General features: G+C 39.5%; 3 protein-coding genes across 3 annotated transcripts in view; all 3 read left to right on the top strand.

Moving 5' to 3' along the window:
• Positions 1-13,434, top strand: part of LOC128923507 (uncharacterized) — a 16,738-nt gene extending 3,304 nt beyond the window's left edge. The window contains exons 2-3 of the mRNA XM_054235766.1: positions 12,804-13,272; positions 13,355-13,434. Of these exons, the coding sequence (XP_054091741.1) occupies positions 12,804-13,272; positions 13,355-13,434 (549 nt within the window). The remainder of the gene's footprint in view (positions 1-12,803; positions 13,273-13,354) is intronic.
• LOC128923506 (uncharacterized) lies at positions 13,360-24,616 on the top strand. The gene is made up of 2 exons (XM_054235765.1): positions 13,360-16,408; positions 24,390-24,616. Exons 1-2 carry the CDS (start codon positions 13,873-13,875, stop codon positions 24,614-24,616), a joined length of 2,763 nt encoding a protein of 920 aa, XP_054091740.1. The 5' UTR covers positions 13,360-13,872.
• Positions 18,734-26,665, top strand: LOC128923528 (uncharacterized). The gene is made up of 2 exons (XM_054235794.1): positions 18,734-19,922; positions 25,653-26,665. Exon 2 carries the CDS (start codon positions 25,659-25,661, stop codon positions 26,238-26,240), a length of 582 nt encoding a protein of 193 aa, XP_054091769.1. The 5' UTR covers positions 18,734-19,922; positions 25,653-25,658; the 3' UTR covers positions 26,241-26,665.

The raw sequence follows: 26,665 nt of genomic DNA, 5'->3' as shown, positions 1-26,665 counted from the left end.
CCGAATTTCATTGAAATCGGTCGAATAGTTCCTGAGATATGGTTTCTGGCCCATAAGTGGGCGACTCCACTGCCATTTACCATTTTATAAAAATATCTGAGTGCAGCTTCCATCTGCCATTTCTTATGAAAAATTTAGTGTTTCTGATGTTATTCGTTTGTGAGTTAACGCACTTTTAGTCATTTTTAACATAACCTTTGTATGGAAGGTAGTGATGAGCGATATTACTATTTTTGAATCACTGTGATTTCAGTGATTGCTATTTTTAAATCACTGTGATTTTATATTGCTATTGCGATCACAACAAAAAAAAACTAATTTATGAGAATTTGTACCCCGCATTTTTTTTTTTAATTTTTTTATATTTACATTTTTATTAATTTTAACAATATCCAATTTTACCTGCTTTTGTAATCTGAATTAAATAATTAATAAATTTTGGGTACATTTAACTGCTTTTGTAATCACCGTACCCAAAATTATCGGAATCGCAACTAAATTTGCTGCTGTGATCACTGAACAGTGATTGCTACTTTCGAACTGATATTGTTATTGAACAGTGATTACTACTTTCGAACTGATATTGGTACTGCACAGTGATTGTTACTTTTCAAACTCCTATTGCTACAGTGATCGAATTAGAATTACTGAACTCCTATATGTATTGTGCCCGAACAAAAGCACTGAACTTCTCTATAGCTACTGTGATAGAACTCAAATTACTGAACTGCAATTGCGATTGTAAATCACTGATATTTACAAAAATTGATCACAGTTGCTATATTAGATTTTTCAATCACAGTGAAAAAATCACCGGTAGTGAAATATCGCTTATCCCTAATGGAAGGTGGGCGTGGTTATTATCCCATTTCTTTCATTTTACGACTGTAAAAGAAAATGGCTAAAAGAAACAACTGCAGAAAGTTTGGTTTATACATTTTTTTGGCTTGCAAGATATATACAAAAAACCTTTTTGGGGCGGGGTCACGCTCACTTAAAAAAAATTACATCTAAATGTGCCCCTCCCAAATGCGATCCTCTATACCAACTTTATCTATGGCTTAGTTATGACACTTTACAGGTTTTCGGTTTTCGCCATTTTGTGGGCGTGCCAATGGTCTGATTTTACCAACCTCCTCAATGGGGCTAAGGAATATGAGTTCCAAGTTTCATTAAGATATCTTAATTTGTACTCAAGTTATCGTTCGCACGGACAGACGGACGGACAGACATCCGCGCGAAATCTAATACAAATAAAATAATTACCACAAAAAACGAAAAATCAACTCAACTCATTGGATCATCAGAAGAGGAAATTAGCAACAACTTCGCCACATCCCAAACAAACTCCCACATGGACTTATTTATACACTTAACGAAAACCCCTTAAGGAAATTCAAAGTGAGTGCATCCATTTCATTTTTGGCCTTAAATTTTCATGTACGAGGGCTGCTATATATATTTCTGGCCTAATAATGAAAGTAGGAATATTTATCAACGAAAATGGTTTTATTGTTTTTCAAAATATTCTCCATCAAGATTTATACACTTTTACATGCGCTCAAACCAATTTTCGAAGCACTTTTTTTGAGCGATTGTCAAATTGTGCGGGATCCAACGAAAACAAACCTTTTTTACGGCCAGGTGTTCATGCGATATCGAATGTATGCTGGTGGGAGAAATCCATAGGCATGCCTCTATCTCAAGGTGTGTTACATGACGGTCTTGCATTATCAGTTCACGTACGGCATCGATGTTTTCTGGCACAACGGCTGTTTTTGGACGACCTTCACGGTATTCGTCTTTGAGCGAGCGTCGGCCACGATTGAATTCGTTGTACCAGTTTTTCACATTGCTATAGGATGGTGCTTCATAGCCATACAAAGATTTTAGTTCATCGATGCACTCTTGTCGCGATAATCCACGTCGAAAGTTGTGAAAAATGATCGCACGAAAATAAATAAAACAGCTCACGATTAAATGACAAAACGTTCTGAGCGATGTTATGCTAAAAAATGTCAAACTTTCCAATAGAAATGTCAGATTGCACCAGGCAACACTTAGTGTTGCCTAAGCCAGAAATATATATAACAGCCCTCGTATATATGTATGTTTATACGGCTTTATATCACATAAAACCAGTAATTTGAAATCCGTTTAAGCAGCAAAAAAAGATTAAATATACGGTTAAATTCAAGTACCGATATTAAGGAAAATAAACAGTTTTATATACTAAATTTCAAAATATATAGTTTTGCATATATGTATATATTGACAAAGTGTTGATAGCCTACATATGCCCAACTTCGTGTAAAAACGCACACACATAAAAAATCATGTATTTATTTGCAAATTTCTGGCGCAATACCCCTTCTGTTTCTTAAAACACAAGCAGGATTGCATCAAAAGTGAGCAAAGGCAAATAACAAAATTCATACAAAAAGAAAATAAACCAAAGCACACTAGCGTACAAACATACATATATACATACTCGCTTAATTACTACATACACATTTATATTGGTGTAACAAGCTAGTTACAAAGTATTTATATATGTATGTATGTGATTGGCGTTGCAACCGTTTAGCCGGTTACAGCCGAATCGACGATAGTGCGCCACCTGTCTCTCTCCTTCGCAGTTCGGCGCCAGTTGGAGATCCCAAGTGTAACCAGGTCGCTCTCCACCTGGTCCCTCCAACGGAGTGGAGGCCTTCCCCTTCCTCGGCTTCCTCCGGCGGGTACTGCATCGAACACTTTCAGGGCTGGAGTGTTTTCGTCCATTCGGACAACATGACCTAGCCAGCGTAGCCGCTGTCTTTTTATTCGCTGAACTATGTCAATGTCGTCGTATAACTCGTACAGCTCATCGTTCCATCGTCTGCGGTATTCGCCGTTGCCAATGTTCTGAGGACCATAAATCTTGCGCAAAATTTTCCTCTCGAAAACTCCTAGTGTCGTCTCATCTGATGTTGACATCGTCCAAGCTTCTGCACCGTAAAGCAGGACGGGAATGATAAGCGACTTGTAGAGCTTGATTTTGGTTCGTCGAGAGAGGACTTTACTGTTCAATTGCCTACTCAGTCCAAAGTAGCACCTGTTGGCAAGAGTTATTCTGCGCTGGATTTCGAGGCTGACATTGTTCGTGTTGTTGATGCTGGTTCCCAGGTATACGAAATTATCTACGACCTCGAAGTTATGACTGTCAACAGTGACGTGGGAGCCAAGACGCGAATGCAAAGAAGCTGATGCATGCACCTTATCAGTTCTTCGCCGCCGTATTTGAATAGTTCTGCCGGTAATCTATCGGCCCCCGCTGCTTTGTTGTTCTTCAAGCGGGTAATTGCTATTCGAATTTCTTCATGGTCGGGTAATGGAACATCTGTTCCATCGTCATCGATTGGGGGATCGGGTTCGCCATCTCCTGTTGTTGTACTCTCACTGCCATTCAGCAGGTCGGAGAAGTGTTCCCTCCATAATCCCAGTATGCCCTGGACATCGGTTACCAGATTACCACCTTGGTCTCTACATGGGGATGCTCCGGTCTTGAAACCTTCGTTAAGTCGCTTCATTTTTTCATAAAATTTTCGAGCATTCCCTCTGTCTGCCAGCTTCTCAAGCTCTTCGTACTCACGCATTTCGGCCTCTTTCTTTTTTTGTCTGCAAATGCGTCTCGCTTCCCTCTTCAGCTCTCGGTATCTATCCCATCCCGCACGTGTTGTGGTCGTTTGCAATGTTGCGAGGTAGGCAGTCTGTTTTCTCTCCGCTGCGAGACGGCACTCCTCATCGTACCAGCTTGTTTTTTGTCGTTGCCGAAAACCAATTGTTTCGGCTGCAGCGGTACGCAGTGAGTTTGAGATGCCGTTCCACAGTTCCCTTATACCGAGATGCTGATGAGTGCCCTCAGAGAGCAGGAGTGCAAGTCGAGTAGAGTATTTCGTGGCTGTCTGTTGCGATTGCAGCTTTTCGACGTCGAACCTTCCTTGTGTTTGTTGACGGGCATTCTTTGCTGCACAGAGGCGGGTGCGTATCTTCGCTGCGACCAGATAATGGTCCGAGTCTATATTTGGTCCTCGGAGCGTACGCACGTCTAAAACACAGGAGACATGTCTTCCGTCTATCACAACGTGATCGATTTGGTTCCGCGTGTTTCGATCAGGAGACAGCCAAGTAGCTTGATGTATTTTCTTATGCTGGAATCTGGTACTACAGACGACCATATTTCGGGCCCCAGCGAAGTCGATCAGCCTCAGGCCGTTTGGCGATGTTTCGTCATGGAGGCTGAATTTTCCGACTGTTGTGCCAAAGACACCTTCTTTACCCACACTGGCGTTAAAATCACCAAGCACGACTTTTACATCGTGGCGGGGGCAGCGCTCATAGGTGCGTTCTAGGCGCTCATAGAAAGCATCTTTGGTCACATCGTCCTTCTCTTCCGTTGGGGCGTGGGCGCAAATCAGCGATATGTTGAAGAACCTCGCTTTGATGCGGATTATGGCTAGACGTTCATCCACCGGGGTGAATGCCAGGACTCTGCGACGGAGTCTCTCTCCCACCACAAGTCCAACACCAAATTTGCGCTCCTTTATATGGCCGCTGTAGTAGATGTCACAAGGACCCACCTTCTTCCGTTCTTGTCCCGTCCATCGCACTTCTTGGATGGCGGTGATGTCAGCCTTAAGTCGTATGAGGACATCAACCAGCTGGGCAGAGGCACCTTCCCAATTAAGGGTCCGGACATTCCAGGTGCATGCCCTTATATCATTATCCTTAAAACGTTTGCAGGGGTCGTCATCAAAAGGGGGGTGTCTCATCCGAGGCTTTCGTAGATTTTTCATTGGGGGGTGTTTTTATGTGGTGGGTCCCAAACCCTACGCACAACCGCATAAGCGGGCTTCGCCTTCTCACTTTAGCTCGCCTTCAAACGGATGTCTGTTGGCTACCCAGAGGATACTTGGTCTAAAACCGGAAGTCGTGAGCTGCTTGAACCATGTGGAGAAGAATCGTTTCTGGCCACTCCCAAGTGAGTGACAATCAAAAACTTTCCTCACTTGCGTGAACTTCTACACATGATCCCATCCTTTATGCATACATTAATCTACCTACTTATTCGCACATAACTGCAGACGAAATTTACCTGCATATAACGAATTACATTTTTACATCTCTTCTTCTTGACTAGACACCGCTTACGCCATTATAGCCGAGTCCACAACAGCGCGCCACGCATTCCTCCTTCTGGCAGTTTGTCGACAATTGGTAATACCCAGTGAAGACAGGTCCTTCTCCACCTGGTCCTTCCATCGGACTGGAGGTCTCCCTCTTCCCCGGCTTCCACCAGCGGGTACTGCATCGAAAACTTTCAGAGCTGGGGCACTTTCGTCCATTCAAATAACATGACCCAGCCAACGTATCTGCTGTCTTTTTATTCGCTGGACTATGTCAATGTCGTCGAACAACACATACAGCTCATCATTCCATCTTCTGCGGCATTCGCCGTTGCCAATGTTTAAGGGACCATAAATCATTATCTCGAAAAAACCATTCTCTCGAAAACTCCTAGTGCCATCTCATCGGATGTTGACGCCGTTCACACTTCTGCACCATAAAGTGGGACGGGAATGATGAGGGACTTGTAGAGTTTTGTTTTTGTTCATCGAGAGAGGACTTTACTTTTCAATTGCCTACTCAGTCCATAGTAGCACCTGTTGGTAAGAATGATTTTGCGTTGGATTTCAAAGCTGACATTATTATCAGTAATGATGCTGGTGCCCAGGTATACGAAACTATCTACAACGTCAAAGTTGTGACTGTCAACAGTGATGCGGTAGCCAAGACGCGAATGCGCTGACTGTTTGTTTGATGACAGGAGATATTTCGTCTTGTCCTCGTTCACCACCAGACTCATTCGCTTCGCTTCCTTATCCAGGCGGGAAAAAGCAGAACTAACGGCGCGGGTGTTATTTCTAATGATATCGATGTCATCGGCGTACGCCAGTAGCTGAACACTCTTATAAAAAATGTTACCTTCTCTGTTTAGCTCTGCGGCTTGAACTATTTTTTCCAGCATCGGAGAGGTCTTTCCCGATCCTGACGGAGCTTTTGGTGTTGCTCAACGTCAGCTTACACAGCCGTATTAGTTCTGCGGGGATACCAAATTCAGACATCGCGGCATAGAAGCAACTCCTTTCCGTGCTGTCGAAGCCAGCTTTAAAATCGACAAAGAGATGGTGTGTGTCGATCCTCTTTTCACGGGTCTTCTCCAAGATTTGGCGCATGGTGAATATCTGGTCAGTTGTTGATTTTCCAGGTCTAAAGCCACACTGATAAGGTCCAATCAGTTTGTTGAGGGGGCTTTAGTCTTTCACACAGTACGCTCCATAGAACCTTATAAGCGATGTTAAGGAGGCTTATCCCACAATAGTTGGCCCAGATTGTGGTCTCCCTTTTTGTGGATTGGGCAGAGTACACTGAGATTCCAATCGTCGAGCATGCTTTCTTCCGACCATATTCCGCAAAGAAGCTAATGCATGCACTTTATCAGCTCTTCGCCGCCGTATTTGAATAGCTCGGCCGGCAATCCATCGGCCCCCGCCCCCTTATTGTTCTTCAAGCGGGTAATTGCTATTATAATATCTTCACGGTCGGGCAATGGAACATCTGCTCCATCGTCGTCGATTGGGGAATCGGGTTCGCCATCTCTTGGTGTTGTACTTTCACTGTCATTCAGCAGGCTGGAGAAGTGTTCCCTTCACAAACACATTATACTTTGGTCATCAACAACTAGATCACCTCTGGGGTCCTACAGGAGTGTGATCCGGTCGTAAAACCTTCAGTTAGTCGCCGGATCTTTTCGTAAAATTTTCGAGCATTACCCCTGTCGTCCAGCTTGCCAAGCTCTTCATACTCACGCATTTCGGCCTCTTTCTTTTTTGTCTACAAATGCGCCTCGCTTCCCTCTTCAGCTCTCGGTATCTTTCCGATCCCGCTCGTGTTGCGGTCGTGTTGTGTTTTCTCTCCACTGCGAGACGACAATCCTCATCATACCAGCTGTTTTTTTTTTTACTTTTCCGAAAGCCAATGGTTTCAGTTACAGCTGTACATAAGGGGTTTGATATGCCATCCCACAGTTCCCTTATACCGAGATGCTGATGAGTGCTCTCAAAGAGCAGGAGTGCAAGTCGAGTAGAAAATCGTTCGGCTGTCGGTTGTGATTGCAGCTTCTCGATGTTGAACCTTCTTTGTGTTTGTTGACGTGTGCGCTTTTCTACACAGAGACGGGTGCGTATCTTAGCTGCTACAAGATAGTGGTCGGAGTCGATGTTGGGACCACGAAGCGTTCGCACATCAAAAACACTGGAGACATGTTGTCCATTTATCACAACATGATCGATCTGGTTGCGAGTGATTCGATTCGGGAACAGCCAAGTAGCTGGAATCTAGTTATATGGCCGCTGTAGTAGATGTCACAAGGACCCACCTTCTTCCGTTCTTGTCCCGTCCATCGCATTTCTTGTAATTTTATTCATTTGCGGTGATGTCACCCTTTACTCTTACGAGGACATCAACCAGCTGGGCAGAGGCACCTTCCCAATTAAGGGTCCGGACATTCCAGGTTCATGCCCTTAAATCATAGTCCTTTATACGTTTGATGTGGTCGTCATCAAAAGGGGGGTGTCTCATCCGAGGCTGTTGCTTCCTATTCATTGGTTATTCGTTTTTATGTGGTGGGTCCCAAACCATACGCACATATTTACATATTCTCATTTTTCTCTTACCAATCATTTATACATTAGATTAGATTATATAGTAAGGATTGCACCGCGACCTAAGGTCTATTGTGCCCTCTCCAGTTATCACAGCACGTTAAGAAACCTTAACAGTGTTGTAGGGCTAATTCATGCGATACTACCTCTTTGTGGATACATAGCCCTAATTGTCTGTCCCCTTTTCTTCGCGATCGCCGGGCAGTCAAGGAGTAAGTGCTCTGGTGTCTCGGCCACCTAGAAGAGGCAAAGATCACACGAGTAGATTCACAGTTTATGCAGATGACACCGTAGTCTGCAGTGGCCGGTATAGAATTGTCTCAGTTTGTTCCTGGGGAACGCAATTAACTGTTTGAATCTTATCAGGTTGTATCCTCCGAGCAACACTTTGGAGTGACGATTCCTGCTTGCTACTTCCTCTTCTGTAAATGGCTTGTAAGAACGTGACGAGCAACCGCGATGAAGGGCTCCGGCCCTATTGGGCTGGTAGCCGCAACTTTCCTTGTCGGTTGGTCCGCAAGTTCATTTCCTTGTATGCCTTTATGTCCTGGAACCCAGATCAAGGTTATGCTCTTGTTGTTACAAATCCTGTTCAGATTGCCTATGCCAGTCCCGAGTCCACTTCGAAGGATAATATTGGCTGGAGAGCTGCTTGGCTATCGCTAATAATAGCTATGCGCTCATTATGGTATTTCCTGTCTTATTAACCTCTGCACATTTGATAATAGCATAAACTTCAGCTTGGAAGATGCTGGGGAATTGACCCATGGATAAAGACAGCTTGAGGCATGGCCCCGTTATCCCGGCGCCTATACCAACTGCTATCTTTGATCCGTCTGTGTACCATTGTTGTAGGCTTCTGCGTATAAGTTCCTTGAGAGTTGAGTCCTCCCATTCCCTTTTATTGCACAGAACTATTTTAAATCGTCTCACAAGGTGTACCCTTTTGATGACATCGTCCCTTGGGAGGAGAGTCGTTGGAAGCTTTCTTTCGATGATCTCCAATTGTCGGGCGCTTAACATCCTACTGTTTCCTACACCTAGTCTTGTTAGGGCCAGTAAGTCTTATTGGCCATAGTGCCAACCACCAAATAAAGTGCGGTGAGGTTCAGGACTGCCTCCAAAGCTGCAGTTGGACAAGAGCGCATTGCACCAGTGATGCATATACGAGAGTATAAAATGTTCGGTTGGACCCGAACTTGGCGTCTCCTTATTTGTTAGAAATTGTTTTGTTTTCTCTTTTTATATTTTTTCCTGTCAACTCGAATAAAATTCTCTTATTATTATCTTCCTCACAATATTTCCAGATTTCATCACTTTCTAATCTTTTCCTGGCCTTGCACGAATATTTCAAGACTAAAATTAGCCAGATCGGTTTATAGAAAAACTGATAAACACTATATTGCATTCACGGATAATTAAACAAGAAACCAGCCAGAAATTTCCAAAATTTTACTCGGCAGTGACTAATTGCCTATCAGTGTTAAAAACACAAATTACCCCTGTATAATGGTCCCACGATTGTATGCTCTGAAAGTTTTCGATGCAGTATCCGCTGGTGGAAGCCGAGGAAGAGGGAGACCTCCACTCCGATGGAAGGACCAGGTGGAGAAGGACCTGTCTTCACTGGGTATTACCAATTGGCGCCAAACTGCCAAAAGAAGAGATGCATGGCGCGCTGTTGTGGACTCGGCTATAACCGCATAAGCGGTGTCTACGCCAGTCAAGAAGAAAAAAATTGTATAGTATGATGATAGTAACTATTTGTGCAGAAAAACTCCCTGATGCTGCATTACTACGATGGGAACAATCACTAGTGGATAGAAGGGTAATGTCCACATGGCAGCAAATGAAAACATTCCTCACTGCTCAGTACGAGATAGCTTAGCGAATGGACAGACAAACTATAGATCTAACAAGTCATCAAAATGAGTCAAATAAAACCTTGTTTAAACCTCAAGTCAGCAATAATATGTAATACAATAAACACGTCAATTAAAGTCACACATTCGTTTTCAATCAAAATAATCAACAGCAATCGTGAACTCTGTAAGGGAGGTCATAAATTAAGATCTTGCGAGAGATTCAAAAAAATACCCGTTTCAGATAGAAACAATGTCACTACGCGCGGAAGAAGTTATACTTCTTAGTGTACTCCAAGAAATGCATATCATTTTGTATGAAATAAAACTAGCGAGAGGGAAAGGATAAAAATTTGGTGGAGTAACCAACACGTTCTTAAATTCACATTTTATAAATTTATTATGCACATTTTATAAAGCAATGTCCAAATCAATTATCATTTCTGGGTTCTGATATCAATCCATCTATAATATTTACAATTGGTTTATGATAACTAAAATACGATATGAAATGTCTTACATCTATTTTATCTATATTTCTCGCGAATACCGCATCAATACCTCCTTTTGTCGTAGGATCATTTCTTCCATTGATCATTTCTAATGAAAATTTCTCTCTGAGGAATACCAGTAATGGTTCAGCTTTTGGCAATGAGAAATTTACATTGAAATCTCCTGCAAGGAGTACCGGTTGTTCGCTATACTCTACTGGTTCTCCGATAATATCTGCAAAAGCCTGCGAACCTGCAGTTGACAGTTAAATGGCAATTAAATTCAATTTTTATACTCTCGCAACATGTTGCATAGTGTATTATAGTTGTGTTCACATAACGGTTGTTTGTCTCACCAGGAAATAAAATAGTTAGATATGGGGTTATTATATATAAATGATCAGATGACGCCTCAAAATAGGTTTTTTGTATATATCTTGCAAACCAATAAAGCTATATAAACCAAACTTTCTGCAGTCGTTTATTTTAGCCGTATTATGTTAAAACCTTGCTGATAATGATGATGTAAGAGTTGTTGAAATTATGGATGAGAATTGATAAATTTTGTATTTACTATTAACTAATATTTAATCATTTAAATAAAACCACTTCCTTCGAATATAGTTTCTATATTATTATACTTCATGTCCATTCAAAAAGTGCCCACTTTGCTTTGATAAACTTGATTTTTTTATGTACAATTTCTCATGTCGCGAACGCACCTAACAGTTGTCACCCATAAAAGTGCCCAACGCGCCATAAGTTCAAGTTTTCACTTCTGCCTGCACTCCCGGAGTGCAACCCCACTCGGTTTACTTATAACAGTTTGTCTCTGTACCAAAAATGGTTAAAATGGGGTCATAACTTCCCCCAGATCCCATATACCTAATTATAAGTAATAAAAAATTAAGTGACCGAAATCGGTTTAGGAATTACCTCAGTCCCCATATATTATTTATGATAATTTTCGTTATTCTATTGAACCTTATGCCGAATATATGGGTCGAATTGTGTTATCTTTATAAAATTACATCAATAAGTTGCGAGAGTATAAAATGTTACACACGAACTTATCCCCTCCTTACTTGTTTTTCTTTCGTTTCTGTTTCATTTCTGCGAATTCTCAACTATTTTGTGTGACTTTTGGCTGCCACACTACAAACATCTGCCATTTCTTATGTTAATTTAGTGTTTCTGACGTTTTTCGTTAGTGAGCTAACCCACTTTTAGTAATTTTCAACCTAACTTTTGTATGGGAGGTGGGCGTGGTTATTATCCGATTTCTGTCATTTTTGGACTGTATAAGGAAATGGCTAAAAAAATAGACTGCAGAGAGTTTGGTTTATATAGCTTCATTGGTTTGCGAGATATATACCAAAATCCTATTTGGGGGCGTGGCTATGCCCACTTCCCCAAAAAAATTACATCCAAATATGCCCCTTCATAGTGCCATCCTTCATACCAAATTTTATTTCCATAGCTTTATTTATGGCTTAGTTATTGCACTTTATGTGTTTTCGGTTTTCGCCATTTTGTGGGCGTGGCAGTGGTCCGATTTTGCTCATGGTGCCAAGAAATAAGTGTGCCAAGTTTCATCAAGATATCTTAATTTTTACTCAAGTTACAGCTTGCACAGACGGACGGACGGACGGACGGACAGACAGACATTCGGATTTGAACTCCACTCTTCACCCTGATCACTTTGGTATATATAACCCTATATCTAACTCGTTTAGTTTTGGGTGTTACAAACAACCGTTATGTGAACAAAACTGTAATACTCTCTTTAGCAACTTTTGTTGCGAGAGTATAAAAAAAACAATTGTTCACATTAATTGCATGCCTACAACCTCACATACATAGTGACATTTAAGTTACTAGAAACTCTAATATAATTTCAAATTTAAGAGAAAAAGTAAAAAATATTCGTATATAAAAACAAGTAAGGAAGGGCTAAGTTCGAGTGTAACCGAACATTTTATACTCTCGCAATTTATTTATTTAACTTTATTTATCAATATATAAAATTCTCGTGTCACGGTGTACGTTATTGAACTCCTCTGAAACCGCTCGACCGATTTTCGTGAATCTTAGCGTGCATATCGGCTAGGGTGGAGAATCGGACAACATCTATTTTTAATCCTCCTAAATGTTAAGGGTGGTACACCCCTAAATTTTTTTAACTTTCCGATCTGGCTAATTTTAGTCTTGAAATATTCGCGGAAAGCCAGAAAAAGATTAGAAAGTGAGTAAATATGGAAAAATTGCGAGGAAGATATCAATAAGAGAATTTTATTCGAGTTGACAAGAAAAACATAAAAAGAGAAAACAAAAAAATAATATTTTGAAGGTTGTTATTGTTGCTTTGTTAAAATATTTTTGTTATTGTTCAATTGTATAAGGTTGAGTCGATAGCCCAAAACAATTTGTAAAAAATAAGGAAAGGCTAAGATCACGTCCAACCGAACATTTTACACTCTAGCAGTTTATTGATGTAATTTTATTAAGATAACACACAATATGACCTATATATTCGGCATAAAGTCCCATAGAAAATCATCTATATATATAAAATTAAGTGGCAAAACTTCCTGTTCGTATACTCCTCCTAGACGGCTTGCCCGATTTCAATGAAATTTTCAGGGGTGATTGGGATCTGTTAATACTGTCTGGTTTTTATTTTGTAGATACAAGGACAGGACGAAGATACACAGAATAAATTTTTACAAATATATTTCATGGGCAACATGGAAGAACAACTTGATCGACGCCTAGGGATCAATGCAGGAATGAAGCGAGCAATTCTTCAAGACTTGCAGTGTCTGCTTCATGAACATCATGCGTTGGTCAGGTTGTTTAAGAGTGCTTTAGAGCGCATGCCAAATTATGACTATAAAGTTGTCATCAAAGCAGATAAACGACCATCTGGAACACACGAACGCACATTTAATGCTCCAACAGTAGACGAAGTTGCCATCTTGATTGTTGGTGAACAATTGGAAAAACGCGATATTGTGCTTACACGTCGCGATACTGGGCAACTGCAACAAATATCGGAAACTCATCGATCATATGACGCATTGCAATACCCACTGATGTTTTGGCAAGGAGAAGATGGATATTATTTTAATATTAAAATGATAAATCCATTGAATGGTAAAGTATCAGTATCTTAATAATGGTTAATGTCTATATTATTTGCCTTTGAAATTGTTAATTATCAAATTTTTAATTTCAGGTGAAGAAACTACAAAGAAAGTTAGCTCAATGAATTATTATGCATATCGTTTGATGATTCGTCAAAATGCTGACAACTAGAGTTGTGCGGTTTCGTCGATTGTTTCAGCAGTATTGCGTTGACATGTATGTAAAAATAGAAACGGAACGTTTAACATTTATTAGGTTGAACCAAGCCAAACTGCGTTCTGAGGAGTACATCCATTTACGTGATGCAGTTAGTACTGAAGGAAATGCACCTAATATTGGTCGATTAACTATTCTGCCGGCGACGTACATTGGTAGCCCACGTCAAATGCATGAATATGCACAAGATGCAATGACATATGTTCGTCATTACGGCCGGCCAGATATCTTTATTACTTTTACCTGTAATCCAAAATTGATAGAAATTACTCAATTGCTGCTTCCCGGACAAACATCAAATGATAGACACGGCATCACAGCACGTATATTCAGGCAAAAAATTCGGTCCCTGATGAACTTTATTGTTAAACAACGCGTCTTTGGAGATACTCGATGCTGGATGTATTCAATCGAATGGCAAAAGCGAGGGCGCCGCACGCACACATTCTTATTTGGTTAGTGGAAAGAATTCAGCCTGACCAAATTGATGATATCATATGTGCCGAGATTCCTGTTCATGAAGTCGATCCAGACCTACATGATGTTGTTACTACTAATATGATTCATGGACCGTGTGGTGCCATCAACCCCCAATCACCTTGCATGGTCGATGGAAAGTGCTCTAAACGATATCCACGGAAATTAACGGCGGAGACTGTCACTGGCAACGATGGGTATCCGCTGTATCGGCGTCGATCACCAGATGACAACGGTCGAACTGTCACAACGAAAGTGAAAAGAATGGATTTCGTTGTCGACAACAGTTGGATTGTTCCATATTCGCCACTTATTTCTAAAACGTTCAAGACACATTGCAACGTTGAATACTGCAATTCAGTTAAGTCCATAAAATATATTTGCAAATATGTTACGAAAGGCAGTGATATGGCGGTTTTTAGATTGCAATCCTCGAATACCAACGATGAAATTTCACGCTATCAAGTTGGTCGTTATGTGAACTGTAATGAAGCGATTTGGCGTATGTTCGCATTTCCCATTCACGAACGTCATTCTACTGTTATAAATTTGCCGGTGCATCTAGAGAATGGTCAACGAGTATATTTCACGGCTTCGAATGCTACGCAACGTGCTGAAACACCTCCAGCAACTACATTGACCAGTTTTTTTGCAATCTGCCAAAGCGATCAGTTTGCACGAACTTTGCTTTACTCGGAGATGAAACGTTATTATACTTGGAATGCTTCATCCAAGAATTTTCAAAGACGGAAGCAAAGTGATGCGGTTTCTGGGTATCCAGATGTGCGTTCTACTGATGCTCTTGGTCGTATGTATACAGTTCATCCAAAGAATGATGAATGTTTCTATTTGCGGTTGTTGCTGGTAAATGTGCGTGGGCCAACTTTATTTGAGACACTACGAACTGTTAATGGTGTAATATTCCCAACATATCGTGCTGCATGTGAAGAATTGAACTTATTAGAAAACGATACCCATTGGGATACGACAATCGCTGAAGCCATTATCTCTGCATCTCCAAGTCAGATACGCACATTATTCGCTATCATAATTTCGACATGTTTTCCATCAAACCCATGTAACCTGTGGCACAAATACAAGGATAGTATGTCAGAAGATATTTTACATCAAAGTCGTGTCAGTTCCAGAAATCACGATATTGAGATGAATGAGGAGATACATAATCGTGCTTTACTCTTGATCGAAGATATGTGCTACCTCATGTGCGGTAATTTATTAATCAGGTTAGGAATGCCAGCGCCAAATCGTGAAATGAATGACGCATTTAATCGAGAATTGGAACGGGAACGTGAATATGATCACCAGGAATTAGATTTAGTAGTTCAAAGGAATGTACCCCTGTTGAATTACCAACAAAAGGAAGTTTATGATACTTTAATGAAGGTAATCGTTGATGAAAATGGTGGTTTATATTTCCTAGATGCCCCTGGTGGAACTGGCAAGACATTCCTTATGTCATTAGTTTTAGCAACTGTTCGGGCGAGATCCAACATAGCGGTTGCAGTTGCTTCTTCTGGAATAGCAGCCACATTGTTAGAAGGATGCCGTACGGCTCATTCAGCATTCAAATTACCGTTAAATCTTCAAACTATTGAAGAACCAATGTGTAATATTGCAAAACACTCAGCAATGGCCAAAGTTTTAGCGACATCGAAAATCATCATCTGGGACGAATGCACAATGGCGCATAAACGTGCATTAGAAGCACTTAACCGAACATTAAAAGATTTACGCAATGACTCGAGATGTTTTGGAGGAGCAATGATTTTACTGTCTGGCGATTTCCGCCAAATACTGCCAGTAATTCCAAGATCTACGGCTGCCGACGAAATAAACGCTTGCCTCAAATCGTCAAATCTATGGCGCTATGTGAAGAAACTGCAGCTGACAACAAATATGAGAGTTACATTGCTTAATGATACATCTGCTGAAGATTTCTCGGAGCAATTGCTGACTATCGGTAATGGTCAAGTACCTGTCGATGAATCGAGCGGATTAATATCATTTCCAAATAATTTCTGTAATTTTGTCTCATCAAAAGACGAACTTATCAACAATGTATTTCCAAATATTATTTCTAACTACAAAAATAATGAATGGTTGAGTGAGCGAGCAATTTTAGCGGCTAAGAATAAAGATGTAGATGACCTGAACTACATAATTCAAAATAAGATCATTGGAACAATGCATTCATTCAAATCTATTGACTGCGTCACAAATGAAGATGAAGCCACCAACTATCCAATTGAATTTTTAAACTCTTTGGACGTACCTGGCTTACCACCGCACAATTTACGCCTAAAGGTTGGCTCCGTAGTAATCATGCTTCGAAACATAAACCAACCAAAACTGTGCAACGGTACGCGTTTGGTGGTTAGTAAATTGATGAACAATGTAATTTACGCTACGATAATGATAGGAAAATTCAAAGGTGAGGAAGTTCTCATTCCGAGGATCCCGATGATCCCAACCGATATGCCGTTTGAATTTAAAAGACTTCAATTTCCGATACGTCTTGCATTTGCCGTGACAATCAACAAATCACAAGGCCAATCCTTAAAAGTTTGTGGTTTAAATCTAGAAGATTCATGTTTTTCCCATGGTCAATTATACGTGGCATGTTCACGGGTCGGAAGACCATCTGCGTTGTTTGTTTTTGCGCCTGATAATAAAACAAAAAATGTCGTGTATCACAAGGTGCTTAAGTGAAGAGCAACCTATGTACTAAAATACAGAAATAATAATGAATGATTAATGTAGTTATTTAATTTTATTTTGTATTTTTTCGAATAAAATAAAAAAAAAACTGCTTATTTATTGCCATTAAGGCGGAACAAAGTTCGCCGGGTCAGCTAGTAATTTAAATATTTCAAACATATTTTTATGAATGACATTTGTAAAGCATATGTTGCCCATAACGTTGCCATATATCATAATAAAATTTTATAGAAATTAAGCATTGACTGTGAAACGCAAACGACTACTCAGTTTGCAACAATACTTAGCTAAGATTTTATTTAGACACAACTTAAGTATGGACTGTGAAACCGGGCATTAGCCATACAAAATTCTATACCTAAATGCCCATAACGTTGCCATATATCATAATAAAATTTTATAGAAATTAAGCATTGACTGTGAAACGCAAACGACTACTCAGTTTGCAACAATACTTAGCTAAGATTTTATTTAGGCACAACTTAAGTATGGACTGTGAAACCGGGCATTAGCCATACAAAATTCTATACCTAAATGCAAATAAATGAATTTTTTTTTTTTGCATTTAGGAAATACTTGCAGAAATCAACTCTGCGATTTCCTAAATTCCTCTGAAATCTCCCAAATTCGAGGAAGATTTACTGGAAAAGAGTGGCAGCATTGCTTATTTGTCTGACCATACATATGTACATAACTTTATTTATTTCACGGATTGTATGTGATTTTTTCTTAAATTTAGAATATTGGAAGTCATAGATTCGTATAATATAAACTTCAAACAACGCATTTTCATTTAATGTTTTTAGCAAGTGGCAGCTTTTGTTATGACAGCCTAAATCCATGAAAGAAATATAGCGCCATCTACTGTAACATAGCGCACTTAGCGCCACCAACTGGTGGATAGCTCTTTGCTAATAATAAAGAAATAATTTGCAATAAATAAATAATGCGACTATAAGGAGAGTTATAAACTATCCTACCTTTCAAGTTGGACCAACCTGCACACAGTGTTAAAAATTTCATTAAAATCGGTTCAGTAGTTTAGGAGTCCATCGAAAACAAACAACGTGACACGTGATTTTTATATATTCAGACTAGCTGACCCGGCGAACTTCGCCCCGCCCAATTTTTATTTGAAATAGTTAAAACGCTTTTTGAACTCTGTTTAAGGCCATTTATTTGTATGGAATGTTAATATATTCAGGGAATAACGTCTCTGATCAATATAAATATTTTTGGCGAAGTTCGTTCTTTGTTTTGTTGCGTAGCGTGTAAACAAATAAAGAAGATGGCTCTCCAACACGCTAACATGACACATACATACCTATGTATGTACATATGAAACTGTAAAATTTTGAACTTAAATGATAAATCGGTTTGAATCATTCGAATTCTCAGAATGAACATTTCCTCACTTTTAGATTTCTATTCACTACAGTGAAATTATTATTTATGAATAAAGACGGAAACCTTAGTATATACATATCTCGTATAAAAATCCACGGGATTGAGATTTGAACTTGAGGTCAAAATTTTTAAAATTATTGATGAAAATTTTCGTAGAGTTGATAATAAGCACAAATTTTCATAAAATTTGTTTTAATAAATAAGTTAATTACAAAATTATTAGTTGATAACATGTAACATTTAATTTTATAATCTTAGGATAGATAATTCTTAATTTTTAATAGTAGTATTTATTTTTTGAATTATAAACATTTTAATTTAACTTAGCGCTAATTGGTGCACAATATTTTTGGTTAACCTCTCTCGAGCTAACACAAATAGATTTGATGGTTTTCCCACACGTGAGCATGCAACATATAATTGCCCATGGGAAAAACATTATCCAAATCTAACCCACTGTCTAAATGAGTCTTAGCACCCTCAACCCAACACACCAATACACCATCACACCACATTTTCACTCAACCACACAACACTGACACGGCACATTCACCACACTCCCCACATCAGTATACCACGCCTACACCACACATAAGAACACCACCCCAAAAGGAACAAAAAGAAGGAGGAGCGATCGCGCTGATTGCCCTTTTTGCCTTACTAGGTCAAGGCCAGACCGCTCACACACCAGTCTGTCGCCGAGTTCAGTCGAAGACACACCGTGCCGTCCGTGGTCGCTGCATACGCTTTGATTCTTCATACGTACTCGTTTCCAATTTTATATACTTACCTAGTGTAAACCGAATTTATAAACTTAAAGATTACTATTTATATACTTACCTATTTTTATATATTTATCACCGTGAAATAAACCGAATTTGTAATCTTATAACTTATAATTCGTTATTAATCCTTTTTTGATATCATCAGCGATCATCAACACGCAAGTTTTTTTTCGTAATTTCCGATAAACGAGCATCTCGGCCAATCTTTTTTCTATTTTTTATACATAAATTTAATAAATTATAATTAAAAATAATTATCTATTCAAAACGTTATACCATTAAAGCCAAATATCCTTTGGTGAAACCCTTTCGAAGGGAATGCGTTAAAGTGTAAATTGAAATAAACGAAAAGCAAAGAAGCAAAAGACAACACCACTTATTTTATTTCTTCGGTATTTGTAAAAAGGCGAGTGTAAGATTTTAGACATGGTCCTTCGAGCCTAAAAGACAGGCACCAATGAAAATTAAAAATAAAACATTAACTCAGTGACCAATAAATAAAAACAACACATGAAGTGAAGTGCAATATAAAAAATACACAATACAAACCTAAAAGTTTAGTGAAGCTCCAGTGAAACAAATGTGCATATTCTGAGGAAACATAAAAAGAAGCCAAATACAAAATTTTTGTGCGTATATACACAGTGTGGTGAAATTACAAAATATACCTTGATAAGTACAGTGTTAAGTACAAGAAGAGAAGAATAAAGTGGAGTGCAAATTAATAGAGAAGGTCAGTGACCCATAAAATACATACATATGAAGAGAGTGTAAGGTGAAGTTCTGTGCGAAAAGGAAAAACTACAAAACATAATATAAATACATATACCCAAACAAAAAAAAAAAGAAAAAAAAAACGGGCGCGAAATCTAATACAAACAGAATAATCACCACAAAAAACGCAAAATCAACTCAACTAATTGGAGCATCAGGAAAAGAGGAAATTAGGAACAACTTCGCCACATCCCAAATTAACACCCACACGGACTTACATATCTATCTAGCCAATACCCAATACCCCTGAGGAAATTCAAAGTGAGTGTATCCATTTCATTTTTGGACTTAAATTTTCATGTATATATGTATGCTTATACGGTTATATTACATAAAACCAGTAATTTTAATCCGTTTAAACAGTACCAAAACAAGGCTTAATATACGGTTAAATTCAAGTACCGATATTAAGCAAAATTAAACAGTTTTTTACACTCAATTTCTAAATATATAGATTTCCATATACATAAATTGACAAAGTATTAATAGCCTACAGATGCTCAACTTCGTGTAAAAACACTCACACTCACACAAAAAAAAAATTCAAGTATTTACTCGCAAATTTCTCACGCAATACCCCTTTTGTTTCTTAAAACACAAGCAGGATTGCACCAAAAGTGAGCAAAGGCAAATAATAAAATTCACACAAAAGGAAAATAAATCGAAGCATACAAGCGTAAAAACATACATATATACATACTCACTTCATTCCTACATACACATATATATGCATAAATATTTGATATAATATACAAGTCGATTAATATACCAACTTATTCGCGCATAACTGCAGACGAAATTTACCTTAATTTCTCTCTTACCAACCACTTATACATACATACATATTCGCACATAACTGCAAACGAAATTTACCTGCATATAACGAATTAGATTTTAACATATTTCATCATTTCTCTCTTAACAATCATTTATACATACATAAGGCGTAAAACCACCAGTGTTATTATACCCCACGTACACTGGGAAAAATTATTTATTAAAGAACATATCAATTTGGAAAAATAATTTATTATTTCGAAATTATTACTAACAAATTATAAAATTCAATAAACAGCGAATATATCAAACATATAACAAACAAAGCTGTCGGTTAAATCAACAGAAAAACAATATATACACGTACTTCGAAAAAAATAAAAAAATAAAATAAAATAAATAAATAAATATATATATGCGCACTTGTACACATTTATATACATAAAAATTCAAAGTCCTTATTGGCGAATTTCACGTAGTTCCCCTTGTTCTTTGTCAAACAAAAACAAGCAGGACAACGAAGAACATATAAGAGCATTATTATATGCACATACATAAGCACATATCGTGCACACATATGTACAAATGGCATTGACCCTTATAATCACGAGCGCGCTCATATACAAGGGCATACGGATAATTCCGTAACAAAAAAAAATACGATAAACGCGGCATTTAATAACTTACGGAAAAATAACTCTTATTTATATTTAAAAGAGTTTTCGGTCACGACAAATCTCAGTTTACACTGAAAGAAAATATATATATTATTAAATAACATTTTCTAAATGAACATAGATTCAAAAGACTCTAAATCAACTCAGAGTTTAAAAATTCCTAAAATGATTACAGACGATAAGAGTCCATGTACACCGGCAGAAGCTACACGCTCAAAGCAAGGTGCTACAAATCCGAAAAGAGGGAAAGAGATGTTGTACTTTAAATTCATTTCTGAGAGTGACTGTCTAATAAGATACTGCACTCGATTTACATCTTCGCCGATGCAAAACAACTCTGAATCGGCACTTGAAATAAAAGGTCAAACAATTGAAAATTTTTGGACACGTCTCCAAGCGGTGTATGACTTAATAGTAGAAACTGATGATTCAGATCTACCAGAAAATTTTAAATCTTCGGCTTACGCCAAATATGAAAACTGTTTAGACCAGTATGTAGACAAACTTTTGAAAACTTTTTTTGTTAAAACTTTTGAAGTCAATCGCGCCTACTCCCCAATCGGGAGTAGAGCTGGCACAAATAAAACCCCAAGAAAATAATTCAGACATTTATCTCCAAGTGCCAGCATGCGATACGGAAATATTTCACGGATGTTATGATCAATGGCCGTCCTTCCGGGACATGTTCACAGCTCTTTTTATAAATCATCCTAAGCTCGCAGATGCACAAAAGCTATACCACCTAAGATATAAAACACAAGGGGAAGCAGGCATGATCGTCAAGCAATTCGGCTTAAATGGCGAAAGTTTTAAGCTGGCTTGGCAAGCACTAGTCCAAAGATACGAAAATAAAAGAGTAATGATAGAAAATCCTATTAAAACTATACTACATTACCCTAAAATCAAACAAGAAACAAGCCATGAATTTCAAAAGTTTTACTCGACAGTGACAAATTGCCTATCAGTATTACAAACACAAAATGCTCCCGTAGAATATTGGGACCATATGATAGTAACTATTTGCGCAGAAAAACTCCCTGATGCTGCGTTACTACGATGGGAACAGTCACTAGACGATAGAAGAGTGATGCCCACATGGGAGCAAATGAAAAAATTCCTCGCTGCTCAGTACGAGATAGCTGAGCGAAAGGGCAGCCAAAATATGAATGTAACTAGTCTTCAAAATGAGTCGAGTAAAAACTTGCTTAAACCTCAAGCCAGCAAACATATCCAATACAATACACACGTGAATAAAAGTCACTCCTTTGTGCCAACAAATGGCAAACAGTGTGTGAAATGTGTAAGGGGGGTCATAAAATAAGATCTTGCGAGAGATTTAAAAAACTATCCGTCTCTGATAGGAACAATCTCGTCAGACAACATAAACTTTGTATTAACTGTCTGTCGAATGCTCATACGACTAAAGACTGTGAAAGCAAATTTAATTGTGTGTATTGTCAACGAAGACATCACTCATTGTTTCACATTACCAATTATCAAAATACGAAGCAAAATCAGTTTCATAAAACCACGGGGTTAGTTGCTACAACCACATCAGGTAATCCCGAAATAAGGGAGGAACAACCAAGTTGCTCTAAAGCAGCAAAAATTCAAGCGCTTTATTCGGAAAATGAAAGCAAAACTCTTTTACCCACTGCGGTCATCACCATTGAACATAAAGGTGATATATTCAAACTAAGAGCACTAATAGACCAAGGCTCTCAAAGATCCTTCATATCAGCAATAGCTCAAAATCGGATAAAATTGCCAACCAAACATTCCAACTTCCAAATTTCAGGAATGGGCGGAAGAGTAGTCCAAAGCTCTAATAAAATCTGTCCCATTACCCTAATTTCACCCCTAGCGGATAAGCGCATTCAAGCAGAAGCTATAATCTTACCGCAACTTACAAACATGCTTCCTAGATACAAAATACAGAGCAAGCATTGGGATAAAGTTTTACACCTAAAACTAGCAGATCCCAACTGCAATACTCCATCACAAATAGATATTCTATTAGGCAGCGACCTTATACCGCAAATCATACTAGAAGGTGTTGAAAAAATTTCAAACACCCTTCTAGCTCAAAACACAATATTCGGTTGGATACTGAGTTGGCTAATTACGGAAACAGTTTCCACCATGACAACTCAAGTTGAAGAAATTTCAAATGAATGCCTTAATTCACAATTAAGAAAATTTTGGGAGTTAGAAGAACTCCCCCCTATACCACTTAAAACCCCAGAAGATCAGTATTGTGAAGACTTTTACAAAGCCACAACTACTAGATCAAGAAATGGTCGGTACGTCGTACGACTACCATTCAAACAACAATTCCCCAACACACTCGCCTTAGGTCACTCTCGCACCTCTGCAATACAGCAGTTTCTAAGTATGGAAAAAAACCTACTTAAAAAGGGCGAAATCAAACCAGAATATGATGAGGTCTTAGAAGAATACCTTCATTTAGATCATATGGAGGAAGTAAGCCCATGTGAAAAAATAATTAACGGCAAATACTATTCATTTTACTTGCCACATCATGCGGTAGTAAAGCCGGACAAAAAAACAACAAAAGTAAGAGTTGTTTTCAATGCATCGAGATCCACTAGTTCGGGGAATTCCCTAAATGACATTTTATTTACGGGACCGACACTGCAGCCGGACCTAATGCTCCTCGTTCTAAATTGGCGTTTATTCAGATACGTATTTAACGGGGACGTTGAAAAAATGTATCGACAAATAGTCGTACATGAAAAAGATCAAGATTTTCAACGAATTATTTTCCGAAAATCTCCCAATAGTCCACTACGCGACTTTAAACTAAAAACAGTTACCTTCGGCGTCAACTGTGCTCCATATCTGGCCATTCGTACCCTCTACGAATTGGCAGAAGACTCAAAGTCAGAATTTCCTCTGGCAACCGATGTATTAAAAAATCATATGTATGTTGACGATATTCTGTCTGGAAGCCACAGCCTTCCACAAGCATACGAATCACTATCACAGGTCATAAAAGCTCTCAAAACTGCAGGGTTCCCCTTAAGGAAAATCGCGGCAAATCACCCAAATATCATAAAAAATATACCAATAGATAATTTGTTGGATACTAATTTCTTTATATTCGAAAAGGAAAGTACAACAAAAACTCTAGGCATACAATGGAATGCGATATCTGATCAGTTTTCATACACTAGAGATTCAATATCTGCATTATCCGCCAAAACAAAGAGAAACATTTTATCCTCTGTGGCAAAACTGTTTGACCCCGCAGGATGGCTTTCGCCAATTATGATACGAGCTAAAATCCTGATACAAAAATTATGGCTAGACGGAACCGACTGGGACGAACAAGTGAAACCTATTCGCTTAGAAAAATGGTTCCAGTTCGCTAACAATCTCAATGACATCTCGCAAATACACATCTTCCACCTGAACGCTGCAATTTCGCTCTGCCTTTCACTACTACCGGTGTGGATTTTGCTGGGCCTTTTCAGATAAAGGCGTCCATGCTAAGATCACCCACGCTCATGAAAGGCTATGTGGCTGTCTGTGTGTTTCACGACAAAAGCAGTCCACCTTGAGCTATGTACTAATCTGACGACGGACGCCTTTCTCGCGGCATTTGCTCGCTTCGTCGGACGACGTGGCTTCCCTCAAAAATCATGAGCGATAATGGCAAAACTTTTATTGGAGCTCAAAGAGCGACAGAAAGACAATTTGTGGATTTCATGAAACAAGTATCACCCGATATTGTGCAAAAATACGCTCCACAAGGTATCAATTGGCAGTTTATTCCTCCAAGCGCTCCTCATATGGGTGGCCTATGGGAATCAGCTGTAAAAAGCTTCAAATCTCATTTTAAGAAGCTGGCTGGCAACTACAAATTTAATTATGAAGAATTCTCAACATTGTTAACCAGAATTGAAGCCGTTCTCAACTCACGGCCTCTCGCTATCCTCTCGCAAGATCCATCCGACTTCACAGCCTTAACCCCAGGGCATTTTCTTAAAGGAGCGCCCATACTGGCCACACCTGAGGCAGACGTGGCGTCGCTTTCCTTATTAAACAGATGGTAAAGAATTAAAATTCTCCATCATGAATTCAGTCTACGATGGAAAGAAGATTACTTAAAGGACCTCCACAGGTGGAAAACCGGTGGAAAACACCAGAAAAGGCGCCTCAGCTTGGAGATTGCGTTTCAATCAATGATGATTGTCTCCCCCCAACCGAATGGCGGCTTGGCCGCATAGAAAAGCTTTACCACGGCTCCGACGGTCATATTCGCGTAGTCGATCTTCGTACGCAAAACGGAACACTAACTAGGCCGCTCGTTAAACTATGCTTTCTGCCGACAGCCGATAAAATAATAACCTAAAATGAAAACAATAAACCGATAAAACGATAATTAATGAAACTATGAAAACAAATTATAAATGGTCGATCCACATGACGACCAACGCATACTATATAACGTAGCAGCAACTAACATATCGATATCTACAACACGCATATAATATTAGTACTATTTTAACAGGTAAATATGGATAGCGATATGCCCACAGCACCAACGCCAGCCGTTCGGTCAACGATCCACGTGACACGCCCGGGGCCCGCTCCAGCTCCTCGAACCCCTGCGGCCATAGCGCCACCAACCGCTGCCCGTGCATCACGCGCGAACCCGACGCCGGTGCCAGCAGCTCCGCAGCGCACCCGATGCCCACTTTGTCGGCGCCCACACCGATTGCCACACTACAGCATCTTCAAGAAGATGCTACCACCGCTACGACAGCAGATCGCCCAGGCACATGGCCACTGCTTGAATTGCTTGGCGACTACCCACTCCACGCCGGAGTGTACTTCAAGCTATGGGTGCCAAATATGCATGCGGCCGCATCACACCCTCCTACATCGCGAGGGGCAACCTGCCCCCCGCAACCGTGGTACGAACCAACGCCCGCAGTCGAACCATGTTGCACGAAGGCAACCACGGCACTCAGATAATCGACGCTCACACTATGGCACATTCACACGCCGCCGTCCACACAGGTCGCCGTCCCGTCGGTCCACTGGGCTCAGCAATGTGGTGGCTACTTTACAACAACTGCAACGACTACTAGGCTAATTACTCGCCTAGGGGGGCCGGGATGTCTAAATGAGTCTTAGCACCCTCAACCCAACACACCAATACACCATTACACCACATTTTCACTCAACCACACAACACTGACACGGCACATTCACCACACTCCCCACATCATCACATCACCACTTAACTTCCAGATCAGTATACCACGCCTACATCACACATAAGAACACCACCCCAAAAGGAACAAAAAGAAGGAGGAGCGATCGCGCTGATTGCCCTTTTTGCCTTACTAGGTCAAGGCCAGACCGCTCACATACCAGTCTGTCGACGAGTTCAGTCGAAGACACACCGTGCCGTCCGTGGTCGCTGCATACGCTTTGATTTTTCATACGTACTCGTTTCCAATTTTATATACTTACCTAGTGTAAACCGAATTTGTAAACTTAAAAATTACTATTTAT

The sequence above is a fragment of the Zeugodacus cucurbitae genome, chromosome Y, assembly GCF_028554725.1.
Source record: "Zeugodacus cucurbitae isolate PBARC_wt_2022May chromosome Y, idZeuCucr1.2, whole genome shotgun sequence".
Classification (NCBI taxonomy): Eukaryota; Metazoa; Arthropoda; class Insecta; order Diptera; family Tephritidae; genus Zeugodacus; species Zeugodacus cucurbitae.
Note: the sequence above shows the minus strand (reverse complement) of the source record. Positions and strands in the feature narration are given on the sequence as shown.

Coding starts and splice junctions, on each gene's coding strand:
- LOC128923506 (XM_054235765.1), top strand. CDS start 13,873: ATGCTGGATGTATTCAATCGAATGGCAAAAGCGAGGGCGCCGCACGCA. Junction 16,409..24,389: donor AATGATAGGAAAATTCAAAG/GTGAGGAAGTTC, acceptor TTGACCCCGCAG/GATGGCTTTCGCCAATTATG.
- LOC128923528 (XM_054235794.1), top strand. CDS start 25,659: ATGGATAGCGATATGCCCACAGCACCAACGCCAGCCGTTCGGTCAACG.